We start from the raw sequence: 25,031 nt of genomic DNA on the forward strand, positions 1-25,031 counted from the left end.
CATCACTACTCTATGGATTTGCCCCTTCTGGATACATCCTATAAATGGAATCATTCAAGATGAGACCTTTGTGTCTGGCTTCTTTCACTTAGTGTGTTTTCAAAGTTCAATTTGTAGTATGCATCACTACTTTATTTCTTTTCATGGTGAAATATTACTCCATTATATAAATAGACTACATTTTATCCATTTTATCAGTTGATGGACTTTTGGGTTGTTTCTTCCTTTTGCTCTTATGAGTAATGCCCATTTGAACATCTGTGTACAAGTTTTTGTGTGCATATGTTTCTCTTTTGGTATATATACCTGAGTGGAATTGCTAGTATGAGAACTCGTTTAAATTTTTAATGAATTAATTGCAGTGTTTTCTAGTACTCTCTGATTTGAATGAAAAGTAGGGCTGTCACTGAAGTGTCCATGTCCTCTCCCTCCCAAGAGATATTCAATAATCGAAAATACCTGTTTTCTTCTTACAGAATCTTCCTAAGAGGACTGTGTCACTGTGGTCTTACATAAATAGCCAGCTGGAAGACTTCACTAATCCTCTCTACGGGAGCTACTCCAATCATGTCCTTTACCCGGTAGCCAGCATGCGCCACCTAGAGCTCTGGGTGGGCTATTACGTCAGGTGGAATCCCCGGATGAAACCGCAGGTGAGTGCTCTCCGGCAGACAGCGAGAGGTTTCATCCAGGCAGTTCTATCGTTTAGGTTCATTACCTATAAAGCAACAAGAAAAATTAGGTATATTTAAAACTTTTCCTTTTTTCCTGTTAACATTTATAATTGTATAGTAGAAAAAGCACTACATGGGGGTCATCAATGAACTGCATTCGTGCCTTGTCTTTGCTTGAATGGTCCTAGATGAAGCACTTTTCTTCCCTTCTCGGGAAAATGAGTGTGGGGGATTGGATGACTTCTGCAAGTCATTTTAATAGGTTTGAGGAAATAGCTTGAAGAAAATTAAAAGCCTGACCAATTCTGGTCCATTCTGAAATATGTTATAGAATATATTCTACTTAGAACTGTTTAAAAGACTAAAAATCTGCAGCTAAGTGACAGGAAATTTGTTGAGTTTTGGCTTTTACTTATTGTCTTGTTACTTGGTTGTTTTTAAAGTAACAGCTGCAGGATATACCCGTGGAAGTACTCGGGAACCCTGGGAAAGTCACTGGAAGAGCGGGGCTGTCAGTAGAGTCCAGTTAATTCTCACTGATGTGCTGGAAAGGTTGGCCTGGTCCCCAGAGCCAAGAAAATGCCCATGACAGCACTTAGGGAAAGAACTATACACCAGCACGATTGGACTTTGGGTTTGTTTACGTCTGCCTCATTGAATGACATTATGGTATTTTGCTCTTGTAGGAGCCCATTCACAACAGATATAAAGAACTTCTTGCTAAACGAGCAGAGCTTCAGAAAAAAGTAGAGGAACTACAGAGAGAGATTTCCAACCGATCAACCTCATCCTCCGAGAGGGCCAGTTCTCCTGCACAGTGTGTCACTCCTGTCCAAACTGTTGTGTGAGGGGACTGTCCGAGGGGGCCGGCATGGCCATGAACTCCGCATTACAGTGGCAGCTTTAGGAGTATACGGTCTTCTGAAGTTAGAACCCAGCCCCGGGAGAAGTGCAGTTGCTTTATTTATTTTATATCTCTCCAGGAGGGGTTTAGAACTGTGGCAGTGCAGGTAGCGTACGTGAAATAACCCCCTATGTATTTCCACGATTATGACACTAATCTTCTGAGTCACCCAAAGAATATTTAGATGCTTCATTACCAGATCCACGGTGGGAGCAAGTTTCTGATTTTAAAATCAAAATACAGACACTTCGGAAACACACCTCCTGCTGGAAGAGAACTGGCTGCACAGAGGGAAGGAGCATCCCAGTGAATCTCAGCGCACTGACACTGCAGTTCCCTGCCATGACACATGTTGAGCCTCAACGGCACGAAAGCTCAGAATCACATGATACTCCCTTCCCCCGTCATGGGTTTTTTTTTTTTCTGTAATAGTGATTTACTTTTATCACCTTTCTGCACCCACACTCTTCATATATGATATGGCAAAGATCTGAGGATACTATGGCATAATAGTAGTTGAAAATTATTGCTGTCCTTACTGGCATATGTATTTAAGATGTAGTAGATAGCTGTCCGAATGGATGCCTTAGAGATGTGCTTGGGGGCGGGCGCGGGATTGAGAGGCAGAAGCAGTAGCTGCCCAGGACTTCAAAGAATTCCACACCCTTCAGATTAGTTTCCATTTGCCCAGTTACTAGAACCATAATGAAACATATTTACAAATTCATTATTCCCTTCCTTTATTGCATTTATGGTTTTGTGTGTGTGTGTCTGAACACAGAAGTTAATTGGCTGAGTTTTGAGGCAATATTTTAAAAGTTTACTAGGATTGACTTTTTTCCTGAAGTCTGTATAAATAGCTTATGGGTGGGAAATATGCTCAAATTTTACACGAGATATTTTACTACTTTACTTTGCAAAATCTGTAATTCCACTGAAAGATTAAGTCTACCAAAGAATTTACTGCATGTACAAATATGTTACAATCTCAATGCCAGTAAAGGAGATACTGCTTCACTGTTCACCTGCCAGTAACAGTTCAGCACTGGTGTAAACATTCGACTCCCTGATACCTTAAGAGCCATATGTTATGTACTGTAACAAAGGAGCTTCTTGTCCCTTGGTTCTTTAATTAAAAGGAAATTTCAACTGACTTTTAAAACGTTGTTCTTATCCTAAGTTGTTTGCCTTAAATGTCTTTTGCAGAAATGTTTTTGAAGAAGGGTGGCTTAGCACCTGCTCCAGATTGAAGTGTTCAGTTTCAACCCATTTTGCTTCTAATACCGAAATCAAGCTGTACTAAACAAGGCAGTGTTCTTTCACTTGTGACCTCAGCCTTGTTGTTGGGTCTGGTGGTGAGGAACTGTAATTTTTCCTACTACCTCCAGTATTAGCAAAATTACTACCAGGATGATTTGGTCTTTGTATGATACACATTTTAAAAAAAGTTGTCAGGGTATTTTTGAGCAGCCAGCCCATCAACTGAAGCTAAGTTTTCTCTTCCAGATATTTTACAAACCCATTGATGTCCATTCTTTCATTTTCCTCATTTAAGCCTTGATCATTTTGGTCTGATACCACATAAAAGTACAGATGACTGAAGAGTTTCAGACTTTGTCTCAGTACCCTACACATCCACTTTAAATTCCATACAAAGGCCAGAGTAATGGAAATGCAAATCTATCACTTACCATTTTAAGACTTTTCCAGGGGTTTCCTTTTCACCTTAACAAAAGTCTTTAAAGTGGAGTGCATTTAAGAGAATCCCCTGGGGGCAACGTGAGGATCTTGATGGCCTTGTGAGATGTTCCTCTTTCCTCCCCCTCAACTTACAACCAGCTGGACATCCAAGACTGAACAGAAGCGCCTCTGCACATCAAGTCCAAGGAAGTTATGGAGCCAGGGGAATTACAGTGGCAGTGACTGTGGCGACCTCCTTAGTGGAGGTGGTAGAACGAGAATGGGGTACCCAGAAGTGCTCAGCAGCAATGGGCTGCAGTTGGAGGGTTCTACTGCTTTTCAGGAACACCTAGATTTCTGAGGAGAGACTTCCATGACTGGGTAGAGGGAAAGAAAAAACAAGTCAGAGAGAGCTGAAGGGACATGGTTCCTTCCATAAGCTCTGGGATTCCAGCAAGAGGTCCATCCATGTGCCTTTGGGAATCCCCCACTCAAGGACTGCCCTACCAGGCCATGGGCACACCTAAAGCCCCAAGTGCTAAGCATACACCTCCCCCCACTCTGTGACCCGTCTTTAAAAAATAAAACCAAAGATTTTATTTGAGAGAGCTGATGGATGTGCATGCATGGGGGGGTGGTATAGAGGGAGAGGGAGTTTCAAGGACTCTGCACTGTGTGCCCCCCACAGAGCCGAGGTGGGGCTGGATCTCAAGACCCTGAGATCATCACCTGAGCTGAAACCAGAGGACACCCAACCCACTAAGCTACACAGGCGCCCCCAGTGTTTTTCTTTTTACCACCTTTTATGTGCACACATTAAACTTCAGCAGGGAGTTACCACCAGTAAGAAAACTCAAAAGCTTGTGCTATAGCACCACCTTCTGGGAAACAAAAGAAAGGCTTCTAACTGCCAACCTGATGAATTATTAAAATCAAACAAAGCCTTATGTAAGTAAGAAAGGTGTTTGCTACTTTAAAGGTGGCGGCAGAGGCCCATTTCATTGAATACCATAAAAAATCATGGTAACACAGGATCACAAAAAGGTAATGACAGTTCTCCAGTAACTGTACCCAAAGACATGGAACACTGTTCTAACTTAGAATTCAAAGTAAGAGGACAGAATGCAACAAGCTCCAAGAAAACTCAGAAAGGCAATTCAATGAACTTAGGAATAAAATTAATGAACATTAAGAAGTACTTTGCCAAAGAAATTGAAATTCTAAAAAAGAATTAAAATGAAAATCTAAAGCTATTAGAAAGCATTGGAAATGGAGAAGATCAGATGGAAGAGAGAATAAGCAAGCTGGAAGATAAGAGTTTAGAAATGATTCAGGAGGAAGAGAGAACTAAGATACTTAAGAAGTGGATACAACCTATAACAATTATCAGACTCCAACAGAAAAGCTAACATAAGATTAATGGGTGTATCAGAAAGGGGAGGAGGCAGAGTGTTTCTAGAAAAAAAAAATGGTTGAGAACTTCCTAACCTGGGGGAAGGAACTGGATATACAAGAATACAAAGCTAATACACCTTCTCCAAGACACACGAATGAAACTGTCAAAAGCCAGGGGGAAAAACCTATAAGGCATCACCTGCCCCCACATTAGGCTATCAGATTCCTCAGCACAATTTCTACAGGCCAAGAGAGAATGGAATGACCTATTCAAAGAACTCCCAGGCAAAAACTGCCAGGCAAAGTTATCCTTGATATGAAAGAGAAAGGATTTCCCAAACCAATAAAATGTGAGTTTACCACCCCTAACACTGCCTTAGAAGAAATGCTGGAAGTAGATCTTCTAGGTGAAAAGATCTCAATACACAACATTTTTATTAAAGTGATTGACAGAAAACTGTAACTCTTGAGAATATAAAATAATTGCAGCATAAAGATTAAAGAGCATTAAAAATGATAGCTATTAAATCGTAATAATTCACAGCATTCACAGCAAAATTCACAGCATAACAAGATCCTTTGTGACATCTAAAGTATCAGATTAACTCCAGTACTTAGCTACTAATAGCCTATTGTTGACCAGAAGCCTTACCAGTAAGAGAGTAAAAAAACACGTTTTGGGGGCATCTGGGTGGCTCAGTCAGTTAAGCATCTGCATTCCACTCAGGTCATGATCCCAAGGTCCTGGGAGGAGTTCCACATCAGGCTCCCTGGTCAGTGGCAAGACTGCTTCACCCTCTCTGCTGCTTCCCCTGCTTGTGCTATTTCTCTAATAAATAAAATCTTAAAACAACAACCCACATTTTGTGTATGTATTATAAACTGTATTTTTAAAGTAAGCTAGAAAGTGTTGAGATCATAAGGAAAATACATTTGCAATACTGTAAAAAATTCATGTGTAAGTGGTCCTACACAGTTCAAACTCATGTTGTTCAAGGGTCAGTTTTACACTAGCAAAGCCACAGTAATAAAAACAGTATGGTACTGGCACAAAAATAGAACAGGAAGAGGCCAGAATGAAATCCTGGCATATGTGGTCAACTTAACAAGGGAGTGAAGAACATCTGCTGGGGAGAGGACAGTCTTCAACAAGTGGTGCTGGGAAAACTAGAGAAATACATGTGGAGAATAATGGAAGTGGACCCCTACCTCACACCACTCACAATTAACTCAAAATATATCAAAGACTAAACAGAAGACCAGATGCCATAAAATTCCTAAAGGGAACATAGGAGGAAGCCCCCTGATGTTGGTCTCCTCAATCATTTTTTGGACATTAATGCCAAAAACACAAATAAGAAAAGTAAGAATTAACAAGTGGGACTACATCGAATTCAGAAGCTTATGTAACTTTCATATTTGAGAGCTGTTTTATAACTTTGTATCTATGAGTAGTGGTTGTGCACGTGCACTTTTTCCTTTATGATCTGGGATACAAAACAGAGACCTGTGTGGTTATGTCAAAGCTCTTTAGCCTCCTGTAACTTGTTGGCTTACTCTTCTAGTCTCACTTGCATATCTCAACTCTTAGGTACCAGTACCACTCAGCTAGCCACAACTCTTCCACGTCAACTGCAGAATCTGGCCTTTTCCCTTTTTATTTTACCCCATTGACCTGGAACACTTCGCTTCTGGCTCATTCCAGTTCTCCAGTCTAGGCATCACTTCCTCCTCCAGGATGTTAACCCCCTCCTCTGTGCCCTCTGTGCCCTCACTGCATTGCGCTTGTGCTGTCACCACCACATTCACACCAGTGCTGAAATAATTCAGATGTCTACCACCTACCTTGAAAGCCTGGTATCCATTTCAGCATCTCACACACAGAAGACACTTGTCTAAGAAGTGCACTGCACCAGTGCTCTCGCAACAAACTAGGTGTCTAACAGCAAACTCCTGCGTTATAAACTCTCAGACAACGAGAATGAGGCGGTTTTGGTATCCTTGTTTTCAACTCTCATCTGACTGTATTAAAAGCCGAAGATCAGAGTTTGACTCCTATCTGAGGGATGGGGTGGGTTTTAGCACCATTAAACTTCTCCTAATTAGGACTTAGAGCCATTACCATGCCAAATGTCACACAGTTTAATGACCTGAAATTCAAACACAGCGATAGCAAAAGTTTAATAGTTGAAATGGTGGTCGAGACACAAGAAAATATTTTCCATGTCACCAGAGCAGTGATTCTTTGGGTCTGTGGACTCACTGTTGTGATGTCAAGAGGATACAAAACTGCGCACGCAAGCAAAAGTTTACATACAATTTCAGAACATTCACAAACAGATCCAAATTCAAGGAACCTAAATTAAGAACTCTGTAAAAAAATTAATTCAAGTAAGAGGCCTAACAAGCTTAGTGCCCAGATAGGCACTACAATTCATGCTGATTATACCCAGATAAAATCCCAGAACTTCCATCTAGATCCCAGGGAAGGCATAAAAAATCTAACATGTGGTTAATGTGTCTTCAGAGTATCTCATCACATGCCATGAGATAGTTCAGTCTTGTTGGGTTTAGCTTCTGTGTAAGCATGAGAAAGGCAAATTATGTAATTATACATTCTTATTGTTTCTCAAAACATGTTAAATGTCCTATTTAGAAATGCATTTTTTAGAGAGTTTACAACAAATAAAGCCTTTATTAACAGGCTGTTAAGGAAAATTTCAGTGTTTCCTTAAAAAAAGCTGCTTTATTGACTTCAGTGGCAAATTTATAAAAAGTTCACATGTCTTGATCTATGCAGAATTATGATTCACATTATTAACATAATGAATTACATGTGTACAGCTAATGCACTCATACTGCACACCGATAACATGTCCAAGGGGCTCTTCTCTAAAATTTCAAGATTAAAAAACACCATGCCCCGAACTCAATAGCATGATTACAAACAAGTATTATTTAAAAACAACAAATGTATATGCTTTACAACATTTCCTCTTCTCTCCTCATTCTAAAAGCTCATTTATTTCATTAGTACTTTGCTTATACTTCAAAAAATGTTTTTAAAAGTTTTGCAGTGAATGGACTTAAAATGAATGCTGGGTCTTTAAAAATTTTTTAATGGTGGATAACTCAATACAAGTGTATTTAATACTGATCAATGTCTGGAATGTCAAAAAACAAAACAAAGCAATCCTCTCAAATATGTATAAATACTTAAATATAGAAAAGCTCCACCAACAGTCAAAACAAAGTATATTTAATGGTTGTATTGGAAAGGAGAAAGGGGTGATTTGTGTCAGGGGAAGATTTAGAAAGATTTTTTAAGCAAACACTGCCTACAGGACAGCCTCTCATTTTGATCATTTAAACCTAATTTTACTTAGATATGTAAGGAACTGTTAAAAAAAAAATCACACCCACAAGTAAACAACTGGTAATTTGTTTACAAAGTGCAGTATTTCAGTACAGCAAATTCATCTCAAAGAAGCAGTGTGTGTGGCTTCCTGGCCTTTAAAACTCCCCTGGTTTCCACTTAGGTGGTTTAACATTTAGTCATGATGCGTAACACAAGAAGCCTGTGTAATGAAGCTTGGGCCCCCTAACACCTGCTATTATTAATTCCAACGTAAGAGAGTATGAGACCTGGAGAGTAAATTGTCAAAATCTGATTGATGAGGTACAGATTATCTGAATAAAATTTATAACCTGCTACCAGTTAGTAATCCCAACATAAACTATTGCTTTGTAATGAACTCTGTATGGTCTGCATGTCCTTCAATAACTGAAGATTTTTCCTGCTTTTTTCACCAGGTCTCAGTTTGACAACGTCCTTCTTGCTTGTGGTTCCTGTGACTCCAGAAGAACGACTGCTGCTGCTTCCTTCTTCATCAAGAGTCTTTCTAGTGGTTCGCAAGTCCCTCTTCTGCTTCTCTACCTTCTGTTTCTCCAGCTATAGCAAATAACCAAGGCAGGGAAAAAGGAGAATTCAATGAAAACAATCTCTTCTGACAACTGGTATTTTTAACTCTCATACAAACTAATATATTCTGGATATAATATATATCCAGGTAATATATTCTGGGTTTACTGTTTTAAAGCCTTCAAAAACTAATTGTACCAGTCACTGAACACCATGTGTCAAAATATAAAGGGACATACAAACCAGAGAACAAGAGTAAACATCAATATTGGGGCTCTTTCAGAAGGTAAGGCAGTGTTGCCCAAGTGCAAAATAGAGTGAGAAACAAGAGGGGCTGGGGGAAGGTGTCACAGAGAAGACAAAAAATCTGACATGGTAAGTGAAGGATAGGATAGATACTAGAGGTGAAGAGGAGAAGAGTGGTTCTAGAAACTAGTTTGAGGAGCAATGAAACATTATTTTAGATAAACAAAGAGATGTAATGGTAATGTATTAATATAAAAGATTTTAAATTATTTCACTATTCTAGAATAATTTAAACCAGAGAATTTATTTCAGAGAGCTTTACTTGTACTTTCAGCTGCTGCCAAGCTGGTGTTCCAGTAGCGAGAATAAAGTTAAATCGAATGTACAAAAAACAAATTAGACCATTACTCCTATAGCAATCATTTGCTTATATTTATTCTTTTTTAAATGTGAACTTCACAAAAATACTTAAAATCTCAGGTTTTGGAGTTGAAAAGACCCACACCTGCATGCCAGCTCTGCCATTTACCAGCAGGCCAGTGTGTCCTTGCATAAAGGTTACTTACTTTCACATTAGGATATGCCTACCTCCCAGGAAAGAGCCCATTTCCTTATCCATAGAATAAGACAATACACCCATTTCATAGGCGTTCCATGAAAATCCAATAAGAGGACATATTTAAAAGCACTGAGCATCATGCCTCTCATATAGCCACCAATCAGTAAATGTCAGCCAAACCTATTCTGCGTCCAGTCTTTCTCCATTTCCATCAGTGGTATGGCTGCTCTCTCCCTCAAATGATATTCTGCAGCAAGCTGCCCTGATCTTTCTACTACCAAAGCACAATTCTAATCTGTCTGCTTCTCCCTGACTGCAGTCAGTGATGATCTCTGACAGAGAACTTCTCCCTGCCCAGCTGATCTCCAGACCACTCTCAGCAGTCACAGTAATCACCTAAGCCATGAATCACTATATTTCTCTCCAGATGAAACCCTGGAGTGTGCCCTCCTACTAAGTTCAGTAGGAGGTATTTAATACATGGCTCTTCTATTAATTTAATTTAGCAAGAGAAATATAACAAGATTTTTTTTCACATATTTATATCTGACTTACTCCTTTGGGAATCAAGAATTTCCAAATGCTTTCAAAAGATTTAGATACATGTAGAACCATTTAAATTCATCAGGGAAGTTTAAGTTTGTTCATATAATGGTAAGAGTAAATATATTCAGTATTTGAAACATGTATCTTTGATGATGAAATCGACTCTCAGATTACAAGACAGTGTCTTCCTTCCTAGCCCACTGAGCACCAATCCTTAGTACGAAAGGACTGAATTAGTGTCTACATTAGAGAAATGCTCCCTGTAGCTCCCGATCTGTGATACATTTCAATGTCATAGATTAATGTATTTGAGGAAAGGCTTTTGGCTCTGCTTTGCTCTTTTTAATCATTAGAAACAGGGAAAGGGAAACTGAGTTGGAGTTACCTGGGCTTGGTATTTTCGAACTTTAGTTATTTGGTTGGCTTTGGCCTCCATCCTCCCCACCAGTGCCTCCAGTTCACACTCTAAGTTGTCCTTCAGTTCAACAGTTGGGGATTCTTGGATAAGTTTCGCAAGCTGCTGGTGGTCACTATATAAAAAATAAAAGCAAGGCTTGGTTAAGTTTCTGGTTTCATGGTTAGGTCCAACACAACCCACTCACCATAGGACCACTGGTCTGTGCAATAAAAAATGACTCAATTTCTTAAACAGAGCAACAAGATGGTTTTAAGGCTCAAGAAAGGCACTGGAGGCAAATGCACAAAAGGAGTTCTTAATTTCAAAGACCTAATAATTTATATTGCTTCCTCCCCCAGAACAGTATACATATACACATATATTGAAAAGAAAAGCCTAGAAAGACAGGGAGGATCTCGTTCTTCAAATACATCCTAATTTATCATTTAAGTTGAACTAAACTCCTCCATGTGTATCAAGCTCCCGATAAGAAAATAAAACTTAAATGTAAACCTTGATCATGAAAACATTTAACAGTATTAAAAAAGGGAGAGATTTCCCCCAGAACAGTTATATTAGTTAAGGTCTTAGTGGATTGGTTCAAGGACTGTGCTCAGATATTTGCTGAACAAATTAACAATACAATTAACGACGTCACCAAGAAGTTAAAATGAAGTTTTAGAACTGTGATTTTTTTAAAAAAAGATTTTATTTATTTGAGAGGGAGACAGCGCAAGCAGCGGGGAGTAGCAGAGGGAGAGGGAGAACCAGACTCCCTGCTAAGCAGGGAGCCCAATTTGGGGCTCAATCCCAGGACCCCTGGGATCATGTCCTGAGCCGAAGGCAGACGCTTAACTGACTGTGCCACCAGAACTAAATATAACTTAAAAAAAAAAAAAAAAACCCCAAAAACTAAAAACAAAAACTAAAACTCACAAGCTCATTTGCCCAAATTCATCCTGTAAAGTCTGTAAGACTTCTGACAACTCTTCATTAATGCTGTTGGAGGAGGAAGGTGTTACTGACAACTTCTTACTTTTATTACCACTTCGTGAAGAACCTTGCTTTGTCAAAGGAACATTGTTGACCACTCGATCGTTGCACAGGGCTTTACTGTGTTGCTTCATTAGATGCAAGACATGCTGAACATTGGCTACCACAGCATGACTAGGACTGGTGGACTGAAGAAAAATGAGAATTAATTGAAGCCACATCCCCTAAATCTGTTTTCTTGCTTACTCCCTAAGTAGCATAAAAAGACCCCCACCCACCAAGAAACAATATAAATCTCCTAGAGTAAATCCTAGTACCAAGTCACACTGAACCTCTGAAATTCCTCCAATTCGCCTCTTTGTCTCTACCCTCCTGTCATCCCCTTGCAACTACCCCTACTACAAGAAGATTCCATTTGGACTCCCTGCCCCTAGTGTGTTCAGTCTTTAACTCCATAGTGCTAAAAGCTCTCCTCCTAAAATATTACTCTAATAGGAATATTAGGTTGTTCTCCTACTTGAAATATTTGATGTTAAGCCCACTAACTTTAATGTCCAAATTCCTTAGCATAGGAAAGAAGTCTTCTATCATTGAGCTGCAACTGATACCCCACTGGCCTTATAGCCCACCATCCCCTAATTTCTCTGCTTGCTTCAATTGTTTTTTAATCTAGATTCAAATGAACATATAACAACGTGGATGGAACTAGAAGGTACAATGCTAAGTGAAATAAGTTGGTCAGAGAAAGACAAATACCATATGATTTCACTCATATGTAGAATTTAAGAAACAAAACAGATGAACAGAGAGGAAGGGAAGGAAAAATAAAGTAAGATGAAAACAGAGAAAAAAAAAAAAAGAAAGAAAACTGAGAGGGAGGCAAACCATGACAGACTCTTTAACTCTAGGAAACAAACAGGGTTGCTGGAGGGACAGGAATGGGGGATACAGTAATTGGGTGACGGGCATTAAGGAGGGCACACAGAAGTAATGAGCACCAGGTGTTGTATGCAACTCATGAATCACTGAACTAGCTCTGAAAATCTGCATTATTTAAATAAACTATATTTGTACATGCCATTTCTTTTGTGTGGCCAACATTTTTTTACCATTCTTTAAAACTAAGTTCAAATATATTAACTTTTAAAGACTTCCTTAAAACCTCCAGGTAATGAATTGGTCCAATTAAACAGTCCATTCTCAGATCACCTACAGCATTTATGTCTATCACAACGTTTATCACAATATATTACAATTGTGTTTCCGTATCTATTTCACTTACTAAACAGTGTATGTACTTCCAGGTAGGAGGGACTGCGGTCAAATTCATTTTACTATCCTCAAATAGTTAAGATGCACCAAGTTCATCCTTGTCACATAAACAACAACAGGAGAAACCTGGTATCCTTTTCAAAGTTTCTGGTTTTGAATGCCAAACAATAATCTCCATATGCTATTTCAATTTACAAACAGATGGCTGGACAAACTTGGCTCCATGAGCATCATCTAGACAGCTTGTTTAAAATGCAGATTCCTACAAAACACTCCAAACTCCGTGTGGTGTCAAGACCTGGAAATGTGTTTTTTTTTTTCTTTTAATTTAAAGAAAATTCTTTGGAAATGTGTATTTTTAAGATTGCCAGTTGATTCTGACCAGCCAGGTTTGAAAACCACTGTGCTAAGCTAACAGATAGCCTCTTTTTTCTTACTTTCTATTGTTAGGTAGCAAACTAAATCCAGCATTATATATGAAGAAGTTTGTATACTGTATCCAAGTAGGGTTTGTCCTAGGAATTCAAGACTAGTTCAACTATTTTAAAAATTGATCAATGTAATGCATCAACAGTATAAAGGAAAAAGCACATAACCATATCATTTAATAAAGAAAAGCATCTGAAAATATCCAACACCCAATCAGGTACTCTCAGCAAAGTAGAAACAGACGGAAATATCCTCTAGTTGATAAAGAGGCTTGATAAAGAACCTACAGCTAACATCTTACTTACTGGTGAGACTGAATGGTAATGTTCTCCCCCTACTCAAGATCAGACAAAAGGCAAGGATGTCTACTCTCATCACTCCTGCTTAATGTAATATTAGAAATTCTAGCTAATGCATTAAGGCAAAACAGGAAATAAAAGGTCTGCAAATTTAAAAGAAATAAAACTGTCCCTATTACAGATGACATACTTCTCTACACAGAAAATCCAAACCAATCCGAAAAACAATTCCTAGGACTAGAAAGTAATTCAGTGATATCACAGAATGTAAGCTCAACATACAAAAACTAAATATAATAGCAACGATAACACAAAAACTACATTAAAACTTACACTTGCTCTAAAAAAAATATGTGAGTTTAAATCTAATAAAACACGTGGGACCAATCCACCAGAAACCACAAAATACTGATGAAAGAAATTGAAGATCTAAATAAATAAATAAAAGCTATACTGTACTCATGGTCTGGAAGATTGAACATAACAAGGACATCAACTCCCCTAAGCTGATCTATAGTTATAATGTAATTCCAACCAACATTATGAAAAGACACTTTTTTTGTAGACAGAGACAAACTTATTCTAGAATTCTTATAATCAAAGAAACTAGAAGAGCTAAAACAATTTTGAAAAAGAAGAATAGAGAAAAGAATCACTCTGCCTGATGTTAAGACTTACTATAAAAAGCCACAGTATGGGGTGCCTGGATGGCTCAGTGGTTAAGTGTCTGCCTTCGGCTCAGGTCATGATCCCAGGGTCCTGGGATCAAACCCCGCATTGGGCTCCCTGCTCAGTGCAGAGGCTGCTTCTCCCTCTCCCACTCCTCCTGCTTGTGTTACCTGTCTTGCTCTCTTTCTGTCAAATATATAAATAAAACCTTAAAAAAAATAAAGCCACAGTAATCAAGGCAGTGTGGTACTGGCAAAGAGGTAAACATATACCTCGATGGAACAGAATAAAAAATAAACCTTGACCTAACAAGCCTCATGCTGTATATAAAAATCATTTCAAATAGATCACAGATTTAGATGTAAAATATGAAATTATAAAATACATATGAAACATAAGTGAAAATCTACAGGATGTCGGTCCTGGAAAAGAGTTCTTAGACCTGACAGCAAAAGCATGATCCATAAAAAGCAAGAATCAGTTGACTGTATTTCATCACAACAAAAAGCTGCTCTGTGAAACACTAAGAGGAAGAAAGACTGGGAGAATATACTCACAAACTATGTATCTGATATATGACTTTTATCAAAATAAGAACTCTTAAAACCTAAGAGTAAAAACAAAAAACAATACAAAAAAACACATAATAACCAGCCCAATTAAAAAAGGGCATGAAATGTAGGTAGATATTTCATTAGAGGATATATGGATGGTAAATAAGCACATGAAAATAGGACTACCATCATTACTGTAATATAAAATCAAAGCATAGTGAGATATCATACACTCAGAACAGCTAAAATAAAAAGTGACAATACTAAATGCTGGTAAGGATAGGGAAAAATTTCATCTCTTGGGCACTGCTATTAGGAATGAAAAATGTTACAATCATTTAAAAATAAGTGGATAGTTTAAAAAGAAAATATACACTTACCATACAACCCAGTGATCACATTCCTGGACATTTATCCCATAGAAACGAGTACTTATGTTCACACAAAAACCTGTACACAATGTTGGTACTGGTTTTGTTTGTGAAGACTGAAACTGGGAGCAACCTAAAGGTCCTTAAGTGGGTGAATCATTAAACTGTGGTACATTCACACCATGGGATATTCAGCAAAGAGAAAGGAAGGAACTATGGATACACACATCAATTTGATCAATCTGAAGGGATTTATACTGAGTGAAAAGGTCAATATCAAAAAGGTCACATCCTGCATGATTCCTGTTTTTGAAATGGCAAAACTGTAGGCACGGAGTGCTGGTGGTGGTTGCACGAATATGTGATAAATCCACACTGACCTAAATATACACATGCATGTGCACACATACACACCCACAAGGGCATGTGAAACTAGAGAGATCTGACTTAGGTCTATGAATTGTACCAATGTTAACCTCCTGGTCGTGAAACTCTACTATGTTATGTAATGTCCCGCTGCTGCGGTACACCAGATAAAGGATACAGGGGCCCTTTATTATTTTTGCAATTTCCAATAAATCTAGAACCTTTTCAAAATTAAAAAGTTAGTTTATGTTTTTATCAAGATGATTTAAATTCACCTACAATTAAATGGCTTAGATAGACATTCTCCCTTGCAACTCCGTAGTCATCAATACAACCTTGATTATCAAGAACCAAATTCATTGGTCTCGTTAACAATTCATTTTTATTCTTTTTTAAAGAGATTTTGTTTACTCATTTATTTGACACAGAGAGAGAGATCACAAGTAGGCAGAGGCAGACAGAAGGGGAGGTGGGAGCAGGCTCCCTGCTGAGCAGAGGAACTGATGCAGGGCTCAATCCCAAGACCCTGAGATCATGACCTGAGCCAAAGGCAGAGGCTTAACCCACTGAGCCACCCAGGCGCCCCTCTCGTTAACAATTTAATGCTGATACACACAGTAATCATTAGAGTGTGAAAATATGTGAGTATGTGAAATCATTATTCTGCTCATAACTTGTGTTGGCGATACTAATTGTCTATGTATACTTTCAATAAGCATTATGCAGATTTTAACTTTTTCCTATTATTTTGCTGATTGTATTTATTAATTTTTTTGTTTGTTCAATCTATAATTTAAAACAGGACACGTACTTTATGTTTTTTTAATTTCATTTTTCTAGTAATTCATTTTTATTGCCTTTTACAAGTGTATTGGTCTATGACAACATCTAATTAAAAATAAAAACTGAGGGGTGCCTGGGTGGCTCAGTGGGTTGGGCCTCTCTGCCTTCAGCTCAGGTTGTGATCCCAGGGTCCTGGGATCAAGCCCCACGTCGGGCTCTCTACTCAGTGGGTAGCCTGCTTCCTCCTCTCTTACTGCCTGCCTCTCTGCCTACTTGTGATCTCTATCTGTCAAATAAATAAATAAATAAATAAAATCTTAAAAAAACAAAAAACAACTGATCCTTCACAATAGACAGTTTGAGAACACTTGGCTAGGTGACAGCACATTCTTGGCTATTTGAATAATTTTCTTTCAAAGATTTTGTTTATTTGAGAGTGAGCGAGTAAGAGAAAGTATGAGTGGGGGAGAATCAGAGGGAGAAGCGGACTCCCTGCTAAGCAGGGAGCCTGATGAGGGGCTCAGTCCCAGGACTCCAGGATCATGAACTCAGCTGAAGGCACCAACTGAGCCACTCAGGCACCCCTAATTGAATAATATTTCACAAAGAGTACAAATAACTTCAGAAGGAGGGTTTAGGTTGAAAAGACTGGTCTTCGAACCTGCCTTGTTCAAACTTTGTATTAATGACTTCAATGAGAATTATCAATGATAGGCAATATTTGGAGATAATACAAATAATGAACTAGATTCCAATGTAATGTGGGACAGGGTGAATCTATTCCTATAGTTTCATTTACATACAAATTCTGTATAAAATAATTAGATCTACAAGGTAGGACCTACACTATAGAAGCTAATGCAAAGATTCAGGAAAACACTTACTTCAGTTGACTCTGAAATTCATGAGAGGGGGAGTCTGCTTCTCCTCTGCCTACCTCTCTGTCTACTTGTGATCTGTCTGTCAAATAAATAAATAAAATCTTAAAAAAAAAAAATTCATGAGAGGGATTGATCATGTGGCTTCTGCCAGAACATTAATATGCTAGGCCGAGCTTTGTCACCAGGAGGTGACAAAGTGTCTATTCTGTGCTAGTCATACCACATTTAGAAAAGAAGAGAGTGATGAGATAAACTCATTAAAACACATCCTGAATAGCTGAAGAAAACGTGTTTATAACCTAGAATAGAAATAGGAGATGAGAATAAAGATAAAGTTATTTTCAAAATTTTTGTTATTACCCTACAGTCAAGGGCTCATTTGTTCTATGTGGATCCCTGAGAGCAGAAAAAGAACAAAGCTAATTTACAGTGAAAGATTTTAACTCACTTAGGAACTTTCAAATAAACTGGTCTAGAAATGTATCAATGAGGTCTCATTAGATGTATTTTTTAAAAAAAAAGATTGTTTTAGAGAGTAGTGGGGAGAAAGGCAGGGGGAAAGAGAATCTCAAGTAGATTCCCTGCTGAGTGCAAAGCAGGACTTGAGGTTTGATCCCAGGACCCTGAGATCATGACCTGAGCTGAAATCAAGAGTCAGCTTTTCAACCAACTGAAACACCCAGAGGACCCTACTAACACAGTTTTATTAGAAATGATCTAGTACTTGCTGATATTTGACAAAATTATCATCTCTACATTTAAACACTAAAGGAGGGGCATCTGGGTGGCTCAGTTGTTAAGTGTCTGTCTTTAGCTCAGGTTATGCTCCCAGGGTCCTGGGATCTAGCTCTGCATCCAGGCTCCCTGCTCATTGAGAAGCCTGTTTCTCCATCTCCCACTCCCTCTGCTTGTGTTTCTCTGTCAAATAAATAAAATCTTAAAAAAGAAAATTAAAAAATAAAAAATTAACACTGAAGGAACGATTCAGGTCTATTTCTGACTGCCTCTTGGGAGAATGAGTTCTTAAGTAATATGCATGTGAGGACAAACAGTATATGACTTCTATTTATTAAAATATCTACCTATATTTAAATATAAATGAACAAGGTTGATATTAAAATCCAATGCTACAAATATACTATTTCCTATTTCATTTACTATGACTCCTTCTCCAAACCAGGGTGTCGGATTTTGTTTGAAACTTTTAAAATTTCCTTGCACATATGTTTTACCTGCTTTAAAGTCCCCCTAGTCTCAGCCCTGCTTTCCCAATCCCATAATACCTTCTTCTATCTCATTCTCACATCACTATGATCCATTGCTGGTAAAGGGGCAAAAAAATGTTTTCAGCATTTCTAGGCATACAGGTGTATGAGTTGATTAAAGAGCTAAGTTGTAAAGAAAAAAAATCCAGACTTTGACCAACTCACCTTTCCAGCTACAAAAGGCATATCCCCCAAGCATAATCTATAATGTGGTTGTGCAGCAAAATAGTTCCTAGAACCTTTCTGAATGGAAAGGAGAGAAAAACAAGTTTATTCACATGATAAAAGCTGACCATATAGCACTAACCTGAAATTTCAGCTTATTGCTGGGCTACTACTTGCTTTATCGATACTGGAATGTTGAGCCCCTAATAATACTTAACAATATGCATCCTAGCCTAAGAAACACTAGGAAGGAAAAAACAGTATGTGCCAAAACAGCAATTACAGTCTCAGTAAAAAAACTGTGTGTATGTGATGCACGTATAGTCAGATACACCTAAAAACACTTAAGAGTAAAAGGTCATTAATCAAATACTGAATAATAAGATTTGCACAGTGTTTTGCAGATCTAAAATGCTTTCATGTATGTTATCTACTAAGGTAAAAATTTATATGTAATTATTACCCCCATTTTCCCAATGAAGAAACTGAATGAAAGAGATCAAAGGTTGACGTACCACACTGTTTTGAGTATTTTCACATAAATTACGCTAAGTGAAAATCAGCACTTTGACTACTGGTCCCGTTTTTGTACCTTTTCTGGTGGTTTTGACTTCTTTTTTTTAACTCTTCTTGCTGTAGGAACACATGGAGTTGCCTTATCTTCAAAGACAATTCTATTTGTTTCTAGACCAGTCTGCAACTAAAAAAACAGGACAGCATAAATTTAATGCTATAGGATTAAAAGCTATTATTTAAATCTGAGATTTGCCATGTAAAGACCTGTAAAAGCCTATAGTAGTATCTGACTGGAAAACACATCATAGCTGTATAACCTTTCTTGAATCAATCTTTCAACATTTACCAAATATTTTAAATCAATTACAAGTCTGTCATTTTATCTTGAAGTGCTGTATTATCATTTTTTTTTTTTTGTTTTACCTTGGAACACTTTAGCTCCATTATTTGTAGTTGTTCCATAAATTAGACCTAATGAGTTAAATGCAATATATCTAATTCGAAAACAGTGTTTCAATATTTTCTTTTTTACACATGGCAACCATATCAGTGCAAGGCACAAAGCAGTTGGAGAGCAAAATACATTTCTTCCTCTTTAGAAAATTCATACTTTTATAATTTAAAGAAAAAGAAACTGGAAATTTATGTCCAAAAGAACTGAAAGGTATGGTAAAGAACAGCAGATGCTGTTATGCCCTTTTCTCTAGTAACTTAGTGACTACATTAATTTAAAAATAATTTCCTTTGCACATGGTAGAAATTCCATAACCAATTTCTAGGGATATCAAATAAGGGCTGCTGCCATCCCTAAACCAACTGTCAGATTTCCTAAAACAACAACAACAACAAAAACATAAATATACACACACACATGTATTTGTCTACAACAGTGGCTTTTCAAACCAGCCTGTCTATCAAACTCATTTGGAGTTTTTGAGAAACATTCAGATTGTAATGATTTTCTCTGGACCTCACTGTTTAAAAAGTACTGTTTTAAAAAGTTCCCCATGAAATTATGATGGAGCTGGAACAAACACTCAGAACCAATGGATTAAAGAAATAGAATACTAATAATTCCTATAATGACTAAATTCATTAGGCAGAGACTCTGTTCAGAGATAAAGCAAGAGAGGGATGCTTACCCTCAGGAGCATCTACATTAAGCATTTAACAATGCTTTACAGATAGTAAACTGAATAGATAGAATTCACTGAACATAAAATTACACTCTGGAATACCTATGAAGCCAATGAGCTTGAACAGCATAAAAAGAACAATTTTTTTCTGAATGTTTTAACTTCCAGTTTATTTATTTCTTCTTGGTAGTAGTTATCTATTTGTGTGGCAGAATTTTACCATTTGAGTACTTTAATACTTGGTCTTTTCTCTTGTTTGATCTCTCCAATACTTGGAAGATATAATATGAAGACCACTTCATCGTGTTAAAACCCAAGCTCTGAATGGTTAAATACCTTGCCAGAGATTAGGAAAGTTAAGGTTAACTTGATTTTGGGGGTGCTTGGGTGGCTTAGTTGGTCAAGTGTCTGCCTTTGGCTCAGCGTCATGATTCCTGGGGTTCTAAGACTGAACCTGGCATCTGGCTCCCTGCTCACTGGGGAGTCTGCTTCTCCCTATCTCTCTCCTCTACAACTCTCCCCAACCATGTGCTCATATGCTCTCAAAAAAATAAACTCTCTTAAAAAAAAAAAAAGGTTAGCTTGATTTGGAACCATGTACAATCCGTGGTCATTGTTATTCCACTATAATAGTGTTCACTCTCAGAACTCAAAACATTTTCAGAGTGCCAGGGTGGCTCAGTGGGTTAAAGCCTCTGCCTTCAGCTCAGGTCATGATCTCAGGGTCCTGGGATCAAGCCTCGCATCCATCGAGCGCTCTGCTCAGCAGGGAGCCTGCCTCCCCCTGCCTCTCTGCCTACTTGTGATCTCTCTCTCTGTCAAATAAATAAATAAAATGTTTAAAAAAATTTACTATATTATCAGTAATAAACATTTGGCCCCTTCTTTATGCCTGAGAAATGAAAAAAGAAAGCAAAAATACTCTAAATTAAAATTTAAATAATGAACCTGCTTAATTTTTACTTCATGTACAACAGAACTCACCACCACAATGCCACAATGTATATAAAGCACAATCCACAAGTTTGAATGTTATAAGTGAGGAAGTGGAGAAAGAAAATACATCAGGTTTAATAGAGATATATTAATTCAATGAATTCTGGGAAGTAATGAAGAAGTAGACAAGATGACAAAGAGAACAGAATGTTTACAGTCTTGCAAGCCCACATGTGAACTGAGCTGGCATCTGACCACAGCCTGAACTGCAGAACCTCCATTCCTAACTGTTTTTGGAATCAAGACCTGCTTCTTGTGTTAATATGATGGGAAGAGGTACATACAAATGTATAAAACTTAAAGACTTTAGAAGTGGGAGGGCAATATATGGGAGGTATTTAAACAAATAAGCTCGTAAGAGAGTCTTCAGTTACAAACAAAGTGTTTATTTCTAAGACTTACAGGGTACAAAAGTATTACTGTATCTTTAAGAAATGGAAGTTCTGGTTGGTTTACACAAACTCAGTTGTTTTTGTGAATTCATACTGCCCCAGCTATTCTATTTGGTAACCAATGCACAGGATAAAATCAAAGACTAGGAGCAAACAGAGCTCACTTTCCCTTTATGGTAGCTTTTGTGAATTAGTATGGGTAACTAGCTAGTGGGGCAGCCTATTACCTCAATTTCTGTCCTGGTGTTTTGAGGCCACTAAAGAAAAGGAAAATGTGTAAGATGGAAACTACATGATGGCTTTCAAACATTTCTAGTAGTGTCCCATGTGAGAAATTTTACATAGTTAGGTATTACATTATATATAATATCTGTCTATTATTTTTTTAAAATGCTGATTGGTACATCACAATTTAAATAACTCTAAAAAACTGCTCAACTTTTATTCTCTCCCTGTAAAAATATAGGTTTATTTTCCATATCAAGCTATGTCTGACAATTAATATATTGGGTTATTCCAAAATATAAATAATTTAAGAAGTCCACATTTAATCTTTTGTATTAAGAAAAGTATGAAATATGAGGAGCCTATCTGCTGACACTGCAACTTACCTGGGCTGCCTTAGTTTGCATACGTTTCCTTTCTTGTTCTTCTTCACGGAGCTTTGCTTCTAACTCTTGCATTTTTTTCTAGTAATAAAAATATTAAAAGTGGTTAGTGAAAGATTTAGTGTCTTTATGTAAAATTTAAAACAGCAACACAGTAATCTGCTATAAAATTTTAGCACAGTAAATTTATGCTTGCTAGTTCACTCTAGTAATGGGACTGTGGTTGCCAGTAACCATGACACTCTTTGTGATTCATTATTAGTCATTTGTGAAGTAGCTGTGAGGCAGTTGAACAGAATTATGGGTAAAATCTATGGCCAAAGCACACAGCACTGAACGAAGGCATATAGGGTACATGGAAGCTAAACTGGGAACTTAATCTCAGTGGTAAAAATATTTCCCAAGTGAACCCATTAAAACTAAAGAGAGCAGCTTAAACCAAGTAACACAAGCCTTAAGGATGATCAAAAACATTTACGCTTCCAACATTTTCAAAAAGAACTATTTCCTTATGCACATCAAGATTATAAAATGTGAACACTTTCTCCAAATTTACATATTTGCCTTTAAAAATTCCTGTTTCTTTGCTACAAGGTCACTTTTCTTCCTATAAATATCCAGTATTATAAAATGATCAGTTTTACAAAAGAACCATTATTATGCACTGATGAGTGAAAGAAACATTCACTGACTTCTGCCAGGGCCTGCATTGTGGTAAGTTTGTTATACTCCTGCTCCAGAAGATCCAACTTTTCAAGTTGGCTCTGCACATGTGTTTGATCATGTTGTCGTTCTCTTTCGAGGGAAACCTAGGGAACAGTAATAAACAGCACGATAATTTGACAAAACAAAAAGCAACTGACACAGGGCATATACTATATATTTTATTTGTTTGGCCTTTCATAGAACTACTTAGATACTACAGAGAAATTCTAGGAGAACATATTAAAATGAAACCACAGAGGGAAAACAAGTGGAATCCTGTTCTCACCATATACTATTACATTTGGTTCCATATACTGAGACTTTCATTATACTCTGGGGTAGAAGGGATTTATTAGATACACATAGACTACTAATACTTTCAATGAGTCTGGTTCACTTACACAGTTAATCTCTTAATTAGGGCAATAATTATTTTTGTATCTATCATTTATACTGTCTCTGAATTCTATGCAAAATATCTAGTATTATATTTTTAGGTTTAGTGTCAAGGTGTTGAAAAGACTACCATCTGACGTCACAGAGTAAACCATTAAACTAGGCTAGGCTAGTGGACAGTTAATGCCCTTAAAAAATACATTGTTAAAAATTGGCATAAATCATATTTTATTTCCAGTACTAATCTTAAGAAATGGGCTATTTTTGAAATTTACTAATGAAACAAGGTTATTAATTCAAAGACATTTATTATATATGCCTAACAGATATACTAATCAAAACATTTTACTCTTCTCTTATAGATTCTTTCTAACCTAAGAACTGGAATACCCCAAATGAAAGAATTGCTATATTACTGTATATAATGGTTTCTATTTCCAATCATGTGGCAGATTCAACTGACTACCCCTTTCCCCAATGTATAAACAATTCAAGTAATTTCAGCCTTGGGCTGTTATACTGTTCACAAGCCAGACACTATCGAAGCTGTAAGCAGAGGATATGACAGGGTGTGTGAGGGTCATGGAAAAAAGAAACCTCTTTATAGCTATGCTGAAGAAACAAATCACATTTCCCCCCAAAGCCTACCCGAGCTGTTTCTCAAGATGAACTTCTTGTACTACTATTGGTGATTAGGATAAAAGGAGAAATGACTACCATAACAGAACTGTTAGTCTTTACTGTGAAAAAAGATCTTTAGGTCAGTCTGATTTTCCCCATAACTAACATTCTTGAAAATGAATCTGTGATACACCATACCTGTTTTTCTAAGACAGATGTCCTTTCCATTTCTGCATGCTTTATCATATTGCGCATGTATTCCAACTGTTTTTCTAGAAGATTGCACTTATTTTCTGCAGCTAACAACTGAGATGTCAGTTCTAAAAAGAATACATAACAAAAGGAGAAATTAGCTCACCCATGGGAAGTTTTAACAAGCTATTTAATGGGAATTAATTCTACTATGTAAACAACGAACACTATCCAGTAGCTCTAGAAGCCTATTCAGAGGACTTAAGTCATTCTCTTTCTATATGCAAGTCCAATCTGTCTTGAATTCAATCAGTAAATATAATGCAGGACCATCAGCATGTGTTTTTTGAAACGCACCTGAGTATAATGCAATTCTGGAGTGCCCAAAGACACTGACTAATAGAAAATACTAATGTGAAATTGCTTCTAGAATAATTTTACAAGACATTTTGTGTATTTCATTTTGTATTTTGTGTAGTTGTAGGTTTCATTTTCTTCATAATTAAACAAACCTTGATTGTGCTTTGACTCCTCATTCTTTGAATTCTCTCTTTCTTGTATCTGTTCATCCAATACTTTCTTATACTCAATTGTTTCTCTAGACAAGGTTTTCACACTTTCTTCTGCCTGAATTCTTTCAAGTTCTAAGCGTCGAATCTTATCTTGAAGATTCTTCAGAGCAGAAAATATAGCTGCCAAACCCAAACATGCATAATATAAATATATGGAGAAGGTTCAATTAAAAAAAAAAAAAACTCATCTAAATAAAAAGTAAAACATGGGTGGGCCCAGGGGAGAAACACTCTTTGGGAAAAATGAAATGCTTATTACTGCGACATAATTGTTTTTAAAAAAATCCATTAAAAAAAATCCATTTAAAGACATACTCTGAGTCTCTTAAATACACTAGACACTCAAAAACCAAATCATGCTAAAACATTTTGAAGATTTTATAAAATGGTAAAAATATTTAGCTAATCATATAAAATTCATTAACTGTCCAAAAGTACATTAACTACCAATCTGCTTTCTGTTTTATTAATAGGATCACATGCAGACTCAAACTGTAGAGTTACAGAACTCAAGCACAAAAGGACTA

The 25,031-nt window shown here is 37.2% G+C and overlaps 2 protein-coding genes across 7 annotated transcripts in view; one reads left to right on the top strand and one right to left on the bottom strand.

Moving 5' to 3' along the window:
• Positions 1–2,740, top strand: part of MTMR2 (myotubularin related protein 2) — a 123,465-nt gene extending 120,725 nt beyond the window's left edge. For all 5 annotated transcript variants that reach the window (XM_004754545.3, XM_004754546.3, XM_045087163.1 and 2 more), the window contains 2 exons: positions 477–653; positions 1,361–2,740. In XM_004754545.3, the coding sequence (XP_004754602.1) occupies positions 477–653; positions 1,361–1,522 (339 nt within the window). In that variant the 3' untranslated portion in view covers positions 1,523–2,740. The remainder of the gene's footprint in view (positions 1–476; positions 654–1,360) is intronic.
• Positions 2,741–6,809: 4,069 nt separating this feature from the next.
• Positions 6,810–25,031, bottom strand: part of CEP57 (centrosomal protein 57) — a 41,175-nt gene continuing 22,953 nt past the window's right edge. For both annotated transcript variants that reach the window (XM_004754532.3, XM_045087164.1), the window contains 9 exons: positions 24,445–24,624; positions 23,939–24,060; positions 22,711–22,827; positions 22,022–22,099; positions 18,963–19,070; positions 18,371–18,448; positions 11,260–11,504; positions 10,312–10,456; positions 6,810–8,605 (listed from right to left, as the gene is read on the bottom strand). In XM_004754532.3, coding sequence (XP_004754589.1) covers positions 8,372–8,605; positions 10,312–10,456; positions 11,260–11,504; positions 18,371–18,448; positions 18,963–19,070; positions 22,022–22,099; positions 22,711–22,827; positions 23,939–24,060; positions 24,445–24,624 — 1,307 coding nt within the window. In that variant the 3' untranslated portion in view covers positions 6,810–8,371. The remainder of the gene's footprint in view (positions 8,606–10,311; positions 10,457–11,259; positions 11,505–18,370; positions 18,449–18,962; positions 19,071–22,021; positions 22,100–22,710; positions 22,828–23,938; positions 24,061–24,444; positions 24,625–25,031) is intronic.

This window comes from Mustela putorius, unplaced genomic scaffold, assembly GCF_011764305.1.
Source record: "Mustela putorius furo isolate JIRA1106 unplaced genomic scaffold, ASM1176430v1.1 tig00001069_pilon_pilon_pilon, whole genome shotgun sequence".
Classification (NCBI taxonomy): domain Eukaryota; kingdom Metazoa; phylum Chordata; class Mammalia; order Carnivora; family Mustelidae; genus Mustela; species Mustela putorius.